This window comes from Nicotiana tabacum, chromosome 19, assembly GCF_000715075.1.
Source record: "Nicotiana tabacum cultivar K326 chromosome 19, ASM71507v2, whole genome shotgun sequence".
Lineage (NCBI taxonomy): Eukaryota > Viridiplantae > Streptophyta > Magnoliopsida > Solanales > Solanaceae > Nicotiana > Nicotiana tabacum.
Window position 1 is genome coordinate 137,479,271 of NC_134098.1, and position 11,537 is coordinate 137,490,807.

Here is an 11,537-nt window from a genome sequence, read left to right on the forward strand (position 1 = left end):
TACAAAACAGAGAAACTTAAATGGCTTCATCCAGCCCATAAAGGTCCAAAAACCCAAAAATCTATATGTTGTGTATCTACACGTGAATCCCTCTACTGACAGTTGGATTATTCATCTATTTTGGCACTCGTTCGATGTTTACAGCAGTTAACTCAATTACAATAATAACAAAAACTTTACTCCATATTTCCTTTGTTCCGTCACATTTTTTCTTATTAATCGGTTTTTAAAAAGATACAATTTTATACTTTAAAACATTTTAACTTTAAATTCTTATCTCTTTACTTAATAATATATGGAAATATCATGATATATATATAGGACCATAATTTCTAAGAATAGTTTTCCAACCGTCGTATAAAATGAAGCGAAGGGAGTATCATCTTTAAAATTAATGACTTATGAAAAAATGGGATGAAGTAGAAGAAAATTCAAGAAAGAAAAGGAAACCCCCAAAATCATGCAACTTGGCGCTTGACACATTGCCATCTCTTAATTCACTTAAGTGTGGTAAGAGGGAGTATAAAATAAAGAATTTTTTTTGTAGAAATATAGTGGATAGCAGGTACATCACCTCCTCCATTTTCTCTTTATCTCGATCTTCTCTTTTTGGGTGTACTACCATTTCATAAATCATATTACTCTCCTGCTTCCAACATTCTGACCACCTTTTACTTGATTCTTTGTTTTTTTATTTCCAAGAATTCACTACAATTACCCAATTAAATACTTTCTACACAATGGTACTTGTATTTTTCATTGTAATTTTTAGCTATCTAGCAGGGATCTCACAAGGCCAACTAAGAGTTGGTTTTTATGGCAGCACATGTCCTAATGTTGAGCCCATTGTTAGTGCTGTTATACGTGAAGTTGCTGCCTCCAACCAAAATATTGCTCCCGTCTTGCTTAGGCTTCATTTCCACGACTGTTTTGTTCAGGTCATCATTTTTAATAAATTCTAGCGAATTCAAAATTTAGAGTCAGTAAGTTCATAATAAATAGTAGAATTCTTTTTTACATATGTGTAAGTGATTCGAGACGAAAGTTGTGAAATTATAGTTATTTTTGATGATGTACAGGGGTGTGATGGATCAATATTGATAGATAATGGAGATAATGCAGAGAGGCATGCATTTGGACATCAAGGGGTAGGAGGTTTTGAAGTGATAGAAAGAGCCAAAGCACAAGTAGAAGCAATGTGTCCTGGTGTTGTGTCTTGTGCTGATATTGTTGCTTTGGCTGCTAGGGATGCTGTTGTTTTGGTAAATTATTTTTTTAATTGAATTGTCTCATCAGTTATGTTTCAGTTCATTAACTACACTGTTGAACAAATTTGTAGCTTTTTCCTTTATTGTTTATACTAACATATGTGGTGGCAACAGGCGAATGGACCTTCATATGAGGTGGAAACAGGAAGAAGAGATGGAGTGATATCAAATTTATCATTAGCAGAAAATATGCCGGACATCAGCGATTCCATTCAGATATTAAAAGCTAAGTTCTTTGACAAAGGCCTCTCTGAGAAAGACCTTGTTGTGCTCAGTGGTACACTCTCTCTTATAATTTCATTTTTTATTTCCTTGTGGTTTTAATTGAACTTATTACTTCGTGCTCGAACCATACGTACACGTGTGAAAAAAGAATTTGTCTACATATAGTAATATCATATGAATTCTGAATTTACTAACTTTAGATTTTGAATTTGCTTTTGCTTTACACCGACCTAGAAAACCGAGAGAAAAAACCACAAACATGCGCACGCACACACAACACAACACAACACAGCACTGATAGTCACACTCAGTAATGCATATGTACATGCAGAGATTGTGGGTTTTGTAGGTTGGTAGACATTGAAGGGATGTGAACTTATATTGTCATTAGCTAAGCCACGATTTTGGAGCTTTCTATTTAAATAGGAGTACTATATTTTGGGCTTCTTAATTAAATCCTTAAGCCAGATTTTAAGGTAATTGTGACTTTCACCTTTGTCTTATACACCATTCAATTCATTTTAGTTATTAAATTCACTTGGAAAATGAGTTATTATAAGTAGGTTAAGTCAATGCAGTCAGATGAAATTCTTCACCCTTGGTCAGTAAATGCGACAAAATAAGAAAAAAGAAAGGCATATCTTTCCTTTCTGAGCGGTGAAAATGGGAAATAGCTAGTGTTTAGTAATTGAAGATCACGAGATCGCTTAATTAGGAAATGGACCACGTAAAAAACAATTTACACATGATATTCTTGATATCCAGAATACAATCACCAATTATTTACACATGCATGATTCTTATGTTCCTTTGATTTCATTACGCTATTATAAGCAGTTTTATCCAATTAATTATCATAATTAAGAGAAATGATGAATTTGCAGCTGCACATACAATAGGTACCACAGCATGTTTCTTCATGACCAAAAGGCTTTACAATTTCTTCCCTGGGGGAGGTTCTGATCCATCAATAAATCCCAGTCTCCTACCAGAATTAATGACTACTTGCCCACAAAATGGAAACGTTAATGTCCGATTACCGATAGATCAAGGCAGCAGCGACGCTTTTGACAACCAAATTTTGCAGAATATTAGGAATGGTTTTGCTGTGTTACAATCTGATGCTAGCTTATATGAAGATGTGGTAACAAGGAGTGTTGTGGATTCTTACTTTGGGATGTTTAGCCCATTTTTAGGGATATCATTTGAGGCTGATTTTGCCAATGCAATGGTGAAAATGGGTAGAATTAATGTGCTAACTGGATTTCAAGGAACAATTAGACGTGTGTGTTCAGCTTTTTGATTGATATAATTGTAATTACTAGTCGTACCTTCTCATTGGGTCTTGCTTAAGCATTTTACTTTGTATGTTGTGGAAACTTAATGGTTCATTTTGGAGTGTGCAATGTCAGAATCCAACGATCTGAGAAGAGAAGTGTAGCACTCCGTAAATTCGAACTAGGTGTGGACGTGTTAAATTAGTATTAATGTGACATCTTAGACATATGAAGTCATATCGGAATGAGTAAAGGTGAAAAGAGTTATTTTGCAATCAACACGGAGAGTGAGGTGCATAAGATTTGATAAAATCGACTAAGTTTATGGAATATCTGTCTTCTTGAAGGATATCGTACAAATCTGTTGGGAAATTGAGAAAACGTAAAACATTAAGGTTGTAGCTCTTTGAAATAACTTTCCAACGATATATTGTGGAGCCCGAATGGATTTCTGAGTAAGATGTTATGTGTGTTTTACTGGACAATGCGCAGTATGCACGCCCAGATGGTCCCGTGCGCGGCCGCGCACTTGTGGCAGTGCTACTGCCCTGATGCGCATCCAGGTGCGCGGGAGCGCACCCGGGAATCATTTCTAAAGCCCTACTTTGTCCCCCACACCCCAAAACATAAAAACTTACTCTAGAAAGGGAAGCTCTCAAGAACCTAACTCCTCAAAGGTCTCTCCACCATCCAAGGTAAGTTCTAATGGTGATTCTAAGTTAATTTCAATTCCCCAACACATTATTAATATGGGTAAACCCTCCAAATCATTAGATATTTGATCGAGACATCATTGTTGAGAGAAGAAACCCTAGAATTCGAATTCAAAAGGATTGAACGTCAAAATATAATATCTTCACCCTCTAATTGATTATAGCATTGGATTAATGATTATAGACTCTAAGTCCATGAGATATGAGTTGATGAGTTTGATAGAAAAGCATGAACGGTTATAGATTTGGGTTGTTGGTTGTTGATTATTGATTATGGGTATTGTTTATCTTATGGGTGATGAAGAATGATGTTGATTATAACAATTTGAGATTTTAGAATTTATCTTGGAGCAAGAGAATGGGTTGTTGGGTGTAGAAATATCATTAATGAAGGTTATGAGGCTTTACGCCCATAAAGTGTTTGATAAAATGTCTAAGTGACCAAAACATGAGTATTATTGCTAATATGGAATCCCTTTGACTTGTATTGATGTAGATTAAAATTGAAAGGGTTGACGAATGTTATATTACGCTCAAGAGCAGGAAGTCAAGGTATGTGAGGCTAACTCTCTATGTTTGGGAATGTTAATGATTCTCCCTACACTACGTTTCTTTTACGACGTTACCAATTGCCTCAGAAATAAAGTTAAGCATAGTTCCTTGAATAGTTGCACAACTTCTATTCTCTAGATTCATAACTCGTTCATGACTTTCATTTCGAACGTTGTGGGCTCAGTGCGTAATCAATATAGACTTGTGATTGATTCTCATGAGTCTTAGTCTAGATTACTCAGCATGTTATAAATAGTTGAAGCTTCAGTTCTCATAATCAGTTCATGAATACTTGTATCAGTCTAGTCCTATTCAGAATTTCAGTATCATGTAACTCAATATGATTCAGTATTTCAGCATCACGTATTGCAGTATGATTCTCAGTTCCTTATTTAAATTAATGTTAAACACCTGTATTTGGGCCTGAGACCGTAGTTTATATGCTTTATGCATATTTGGGCCTGAGCCCGTAGTTTATGCTTTATGAATGTTTGGGCCTGAGGCCGTAATTTATGCTTTATGCATATTTGGGCCTAAGCCCGTAGTTTATGCTTTATGCATGTTTGGGCCTGAGGCCGTAGTTTATGCTGTATATATTTTTGGGCTTGAGGCCGTAGTTATGTATACGTTTACTTGGGCCTAAGGCCGTAGCTTGTGCATATATATATTAGGCCCAAGGTCGTAGTTTATTTAGATAAACAGGTTGTTCATCATTCAGATGAGGGATTATTCATATCCTTACTTCCTTTGTTCAGTTCAATTATTAGTTATCATTTCAGTTATCAGTTATCAGTTATTAGTTTCAGTTTCAATAGCTATCATTTAAGTTATCAATTATCAATTCTCAGTTATCAGCTCAGTATCAGTTTCAGCATTTATATTTTTTTTTTTCAGTTGCTTTACATACCAGTGCAATTCAAATGTACTGACGTCCCTTTTGCCCGGGGCCTGCATCTCACGATGCAGGTAATGATTTACAGGTTGACGATTGAGAGCACTAGGATTCTCGTACCAGCTATTTGGTGAGCCCCAATTTTTCGGGGGCAATATCATTACTTTATAGTTTTTCAATATTTACAGATAGTCAGTGTTTTTAGTAATTCATTAGAGGCTTCATAGACTAGAATAACAGTTAGATAGAGTCGAAGGCTTTTCATGTTAAGCTATGTTGGATACAAATATGTTTCAGAATTATATTAGTATTTCCGCACTTGATTTATATCATTCACACTTTTAGTATATCAGCATGTGTAGTTTATCTTCTGCATTGAGTATGTTATGATATCACATATTGATTCAGCCAGCCAGTTGGTTTGCTCGGTCGCATGTAGTCAGGCACTGGGTGCCGCGTGTTATGTCCAGGCCCAGGTTCGGAAGAACTATGAATTTTGATAGACTTTCAAGTTAATTTCATGATAAAAACCAATCGAGAGGGATAATAATACCACGATACTTGTTTTCGATCCGATGATTAGCCGCTAAAACCACATAAAGATACTGATTTCACAACAAATTAAGTTTAATTTTTATTTTTAAAAGGCTAATAGGAGTAATAGAAGAAGCAATTTGTCCAATTTACCACCTTTAAAGCCTTAGTTAAGACTTATGTTTTGGCTTCTTTAGAATGGTTGAAGAAAAATGACAGGACCGTTAAAGAATTCTCTTTCACAAAATCCCCCACAATAATGTTAGCTTATTGATATTTTTTTTGGTGTGTGTTTGGGGAGGTGGGGGGGGGGGGGGCCTGCACCCTATATCTTATCTAATTCAATTATTTCATTGATTTGATGATGAAATTCGCTTAGCCTTTAAGTTTCAAGCTAGAAGGTCTTGAAAGCTGAGATTGATTCAAAATTTAAACTTTATGGGTTCAACCTATGGGTTTTTAGCAATGAATCAATTATATTCTTAAAGTTATAAGTTCATATCTACCATTTGTTATAATTTTTATGAATTTTTACATATAAATTTGTACTCCACGTTAAAAGTATTGAATTCAAATGAACTTGGTTGGATATTCAAGCCTTTTAGATAGTCAACAAGCACGGATATATAGACTGGCATCTTAATTAGAATAAGAAAGCTTGTTCCAGATCAAGAATTTGCAGAATAATCTGTGGTAAGACCAGGATATTTTAACTAGTAATCAGGCCGGTGGCAAAGTTCTTTATGCAACTCATGCATGTGACTTAAACTTGTTTTTATTCCTGCAGTCATCTGTAATTCTGCCCAACGTTCTACCGTGGAATTCTGGATTTAAATTGAAGTGAATTCACGAGAAGCCTAGTTTCTACACTGTCTTTACCTCCCTGTAACAAGTACAGGCGGATTCAAAATCTGATGGATTTAATTTTTAAAAATTCGTAGTATTGAACTTATTACACTTCTGAATGAGTTCATATTTAATATTTTTAAAATTTCAGTATTATATATATATATTCATGTTATGGGTCAAAAATAATGGGTTTGGTTGATCTTCGGGCTAATAAGCTACACAGCCGTACTGGTAACAACATGCTACGAATTCTTTGAAACTCTCTATTGAACGGTCAAGAGTTTTGTCCTAAACAATGAAGGTCTATACAACTTAGATTGAGCTGGCAATTCTTCCAAGATTAATACTATGAGAAGTCCAGTCTTTAGGATGAGGTAGGAACACAAGTTAAGCCAAAAACAATTTCTGGCTGGAGTCAAAATTCTGTTAGCTTTTTAATTTGTTATTGTCCACATTAGTAAACACAACCAAATTGACAGCACTTTTTTTGTTGTTGTATCTTTGTTATGTTTCATATGTCCTATTGGAGAGTGAAATCATTTTCAATTTGCACACGCTTCTTTAGAAAATCTTAATAAGCACTTCAAAAGAAGAAGAAAAACAAAGACAATAAAAAAGCACTTAGCTTCAAATCATCCGCCATTTGAAGCAAATAATAAGCACAGCACCACAACGTCATGGAGCGTTCTTCACCTGGGTGGCCGGCCCACAAATCCATCAGAAGAATCCTTCGCATATCTCCTCCTTTAGGAACATAAAGTTGGTTCCCTTTCACCTTCAAGTACACATATTTTATAAAGAACTGGTGAGTCTTGCCCAGTCCTACCAAATCGACCAAATACTGTGTAGCAGGATCCTTTGGGAGTAGATCTTGTATATGGTCTCTTTAATTATTTGATTATGTTTATGTTATTTGCTTGTCACGAATAATTAAGCTCTTACATACAAAGCACTAGAAATTTGTACTAAGTGGTTAAAACAACCTCATGATATGATCTATATCGATCATGTCGTATCATCAGATTTTTCTATTTTTAAAATATATTCACATAAATTTCAAATATTTTGAAAGAAACTACTCTGATAGAACCATATTAATTCTTTATATGATCTCATTAGTAATATATGTATGATAGTGATTACTTAACCTATATATTAAAATACAATTACTTTCTAGTACATTAAATAAAAAATACATTAAAACATACCTTTAAGTATTTAAGCGTCTCTCTCCTTTGAGAAGCTTAGTTGCGCTCGAGGTGTAGCACAGAGGTAGATGAAACTGACACAAAGATATCAAGTTCAATATAAAAAAAAGGTTAGGTGTTTCTTTTCTTGTGCCCTAAATCTCGATACGTACCCGTGAGAGAGTAGTAGCAGTCACAAACTAATACATACTATACTTGGTCAAGTTTGCTACTCACGTGTAAAATTGAATATAACTTAATGTACACAAACCTTGTGCTTTAGAAGTTTTCGGGGGGTGTAGAGGGTGGTATAAGCTCAATTCTTCCTACTTTTAATTTTCCTTGTGCTATTTAATGTAAAACCAATCATTTCTATCAACAATTACAATGATTCAATATTCTAAAATTAAAGTGTCATATTCGACGCTTCGCCTTCGCACATAAGAACGAAAGGAGAAAACAATGCTCTCTAGCCGGGATATCTCACGTGTCCGATAACGATAACTTAGCTATGGCCTTAGGTCATCTTTCCTCGATGCGAAAGAGCTATATAAGTAGTTTATCTGGGACGAATTCTTACTTACTTTTCTTAGCAATGGTAACGAAGGTATGCCAAGGGAAGCTCGTGCCAACCTATGTCTCAGTAGCTGCCCGAGAAAGGACCACTCAATCCAGACAGGTTCTCGCAACTGCCTTTCAAACAGGACCTCGAGAGGCATGACATACGTAAATAAAAATCTCCGTGAACATACGTTCAGTTCGCTTTAATTTAGATCTGTGATATCTTTTCTGTCTTTTCTATATATACCATGAACATGATCGAATTGCGTTATTTAACGCTCTAAAATCTTTCCTTAATTAAATCTATGATAGAAAATATATATTTAAAAAGCCTGAAACAAAATTAAGATGGAACAAATGGAATAAAAAAGCTTACTCGCTTTTCTCCTCATTTTTATGTCTTTCTGTGTCGCTCCATTATTTTTCTTTAAGTTTTGTTCATATATTTTATTTTCTATCAATTCACGTGTAACATAATACAAACATGGTAATTATAATACAGTGGCACACAGAGAACGTCACAGATGATCGATCCTAAGCGAGTAAGCCAGGTCCATCTCCAAATAATTGGTATTGCCTTAAAATTTTCACTAAAAATCTTCTCTTCATAAAAATTTAGAAACGAGGAAAAAGAAAAGTTTTAGACAGAATTTTCATTCTTCACAAATTCGCAAGTGGTAACTCTGTTTTGAAAGTATTTCCATTAGCCTCCCGAAATATGCTGCTAAAGTACAGGATATTTCTACGGTTATTGTAGCCAGTCAAGCAGAGAGAAACACAAGAGGGAGAGAAAATTTTAATCAGCAAAAAAGAGAAGAAAGAGCTGCACATACCTCATTTTCTCCCTTTTCATCTTCTTTCTCCAACTCCAGTAAATTCTCCTTCCTTTTAAATTATTCTCTCATTGTAAAACTGAATCTTTCATACTTTTCCATCTGTTTTACCACAAAATTCAGTATAACAGGTGTAAAATAATGTTCTACTACGTCCTTAATTAATTTGCTGTTTTTAATGAGATTTTATCGTAACATACCATGCATGCATGTTTAATCTTGAAGTCATTAAGGGTTGTTTTTGTTTCATTTCTTTCAGGTTAATACTGCCATCCTTGTGAATAGCTGAAGAGAAAAATAATCAGCAGTATATTAAAATATTTTTGAGACTTACAAGTCTGAAACATCATGGCTCCAAGCACGCTTAGAAAAGCAATTGGGGCAGTGAAGGACCAGACGAGCATAAGCTTGGCCAAAGTTGGCAGCAGTGCCTCCTTGTCCGATCTTGAAGTAGCCATCGTGAAGGCGACCCGACACGACGAGTACCCACCGGAGGAGAGGCATATAAGAGAGATTCTAAGCTTGACTTCTTATTCTCGAGCCTATGTTGGTGCATGTGTTAGTTTCATTTCCAGACGCCTTGGAAAGACCAAGAATTGGGTTGTGGCGCTTAAGGCACTCATGTTGATTCATAGGCTACTCTCTGATGGCGATCCGTCTTATGAGGAGGAGATTTTCTTTGCCACAAGGCGAGGAACCAGGCTTCTTAACATGTCTGATTTTCGTGACTCAAGATCTAACTCCTGGGATTGTTCTGCATTTGTACGATCTTATGCTTTGTACCTTGATGAACACCTGGAGTTTAAGATGCAGAACCGCAGGGGAAAACGCAGTGCATTTGCATATAACGATGATGAAGAAGAGGTTCGTCATAATGTCAAGAGGGTAAAAGCCACTCCGTTGAGGGAAATGAAGAATGATCGAGTTTTCTCAAGGATTCATCATCTCATGCAGCTCCTAGAGCGATTCTTAGCTTGTCGACCTGCAGGTTAGTATTTCCTAACTCCTCCACTTTTGCTTTAATATTTCTTGCCAATTTCAAAAATATATAATCGGCAATGCGTCTTATAAAGATCGAATATCAAATGCCAATATAGAATTAGCATAGAAATATAGTAGCTGAAATGAAGAGAAAAGGAATGAGAAGATAATATATGACATTAACAAAATTTGAGTTTTGTTATCATCTAATAATAACCATAAGGGCTTGCTCGTATTTTATCGGCTCCTTTCTCAGGTAGCCTTTAAATATAAAATTTCACTATATGTTTCAGGTTTGGCAAAGAACAACCGAGTCGTGATTGTGGCTCTTTATCCATTAGTGAAGGAAAGTTTCCAGCTATATTATGATTTAACAGAAATCATAACTATTCTGTTTGATAAGTTCATAGAACTATCAATCCCCGACTCTGTAAAAGTTCTTGAGATTTTCTTCAGAATTAATAAGCAATATGAGGAGCTCGAGCAGTTTTACGATTGGGGTAAAACAGTTGGAGTTGCACGCACTTCTGAATATCCAGATATTGAGATCATTCCACCGAAGAAACTTGAGCGTATGGATGACCTTATACGAGAAAAGTCCTTCAGAGAACAGAACAGGAAGGCGGCAATACGTAATGAGCCAACTACTGAGCATGTTCAAGAAATTGAAAAGCAGGAAACTAAAACTGAACCCGAAGAGGACATGAATGCAGTTAAGGCATTACCAGCACCAGAGGTATTGCCCAAAGAAACAGAAGAAAATATAGAGGAAGATGACAAGAAAGAAGTGAAAACCCAAGAAGTAGGAGATTTGTTGAACTTGAGTGAAGATGTTCCAACTACGGAAGAACATGGAGATCAACTAGCTTTAGCCCTGTTTGATGGTGGTCAAGCAACGACCAATCCTGCAACAAGCATTTCACCATGGCAAGCATTCAACGATTCAGGAGATTGGGAGACAGCACTGGTTCAGTCCGCAAGCCACTTGTCAAACCAGAAAGCTTCGTTCCCCAGAGGCCTTGACACATTAACACTTGATGGCATGTACCAACAAGGAACAGTGGCACAGGCAGTAGCCACCTCAGGTGTTGTGGCTACTGGAAGTGCAAGCAGCGTAGCATTTGGCTCAGCAGGACGGCCAGCAATGTTAGCATTGCCTGCACCTCCAACCGCAAATGGTGGAGCTAGTACAGCCGCACCAGGCACAGATCCTTTTGCAGCATCACTGGCAATAGCTCCACCAGCATATGTTCAGATGTCAGAGATGGAGAAGAAACAGAGACTACTGGTGGAAGAGCAGTTAATGTGGCAAGAATATCAGAGAAATGGAATGCAAGGACAGGTAGCATTAGCCAAAGCACAACCAAACCCTTACCCACATAACATTGGTGGTTACAGGCAAACCTTCTAAAACTTTCACTGATAAGATACACAACAATGTAATGTCATTTTCCATGTGGTCAGCGGTATCTCAGTACAAAGACAAGTCATGAAATTGTACAGAAAGAAAGTGGCATTCTAGAAGAAGAGGTATGCAAATTCACATCTAATCAATGTCTGCATTGCCAGCTTTCTCAGAAAGTCAACTAAGCTACGATATTGAAATATGAGAACTGCAAAACTACATGTAGACAACATCCATTATCAGTGTACAGAAAGTGAAAT

At 36.2% G+C, this 11,537-nt stretch overlaps 2 protein-coding genes across 2 annotated transcripts; both read left to right on the forward strand.

The window, feature by feature from the left end:
• Positions 1 to 409: 409 nt before the first annotated feature.
• On the forward strand, positions 410 to 2,810 carry LOC107761359 (peroxidase 43-like). Its single transcript, XM_016579588.2, has 4 exons — positions 410 to 938; positions 1,080 to 1,262; positions 1,383 to 1,545; positions 2,378 to 2,810. Exons 1-4 carry the CDS (start codon positions 741 to 743, stop codon positions 2,794 to 2,796), a joined length of 963 nt encoding a protein of 320 aa, XP_016435074.1. The 5' UTR covers positions 410 to 740; the 3' UTR covers positions 2,797 to 2,810.
• A 6,346-nt stretch (positions 2,811 to 9,156) lies between these two features.
• Positions 9,157 to 11,422, forward strand: LOC107814163 (putative clathrin assembly protein At1g03050). Its single transcript, XM_016639515.2, has 2 exons — positions 9,157 to 9,879; positions 10,166 to 11,422. The coding sequence occupies exons 1-2, from the start codon at positions 9,240 to 9,242 to the stop codon at positions 11,281 to 11,283; spliced, it is 1,758 nt and encodes a 585-aa protein (XP_016495001.1). The 5' UTR covers positions 9,157 to 9,239; the 3' UTR covers positions 11,284 to 11,422.
• The last annotated feature ends 115 nt before the right edge of the window (positions 11,423 to 11,537 follow it).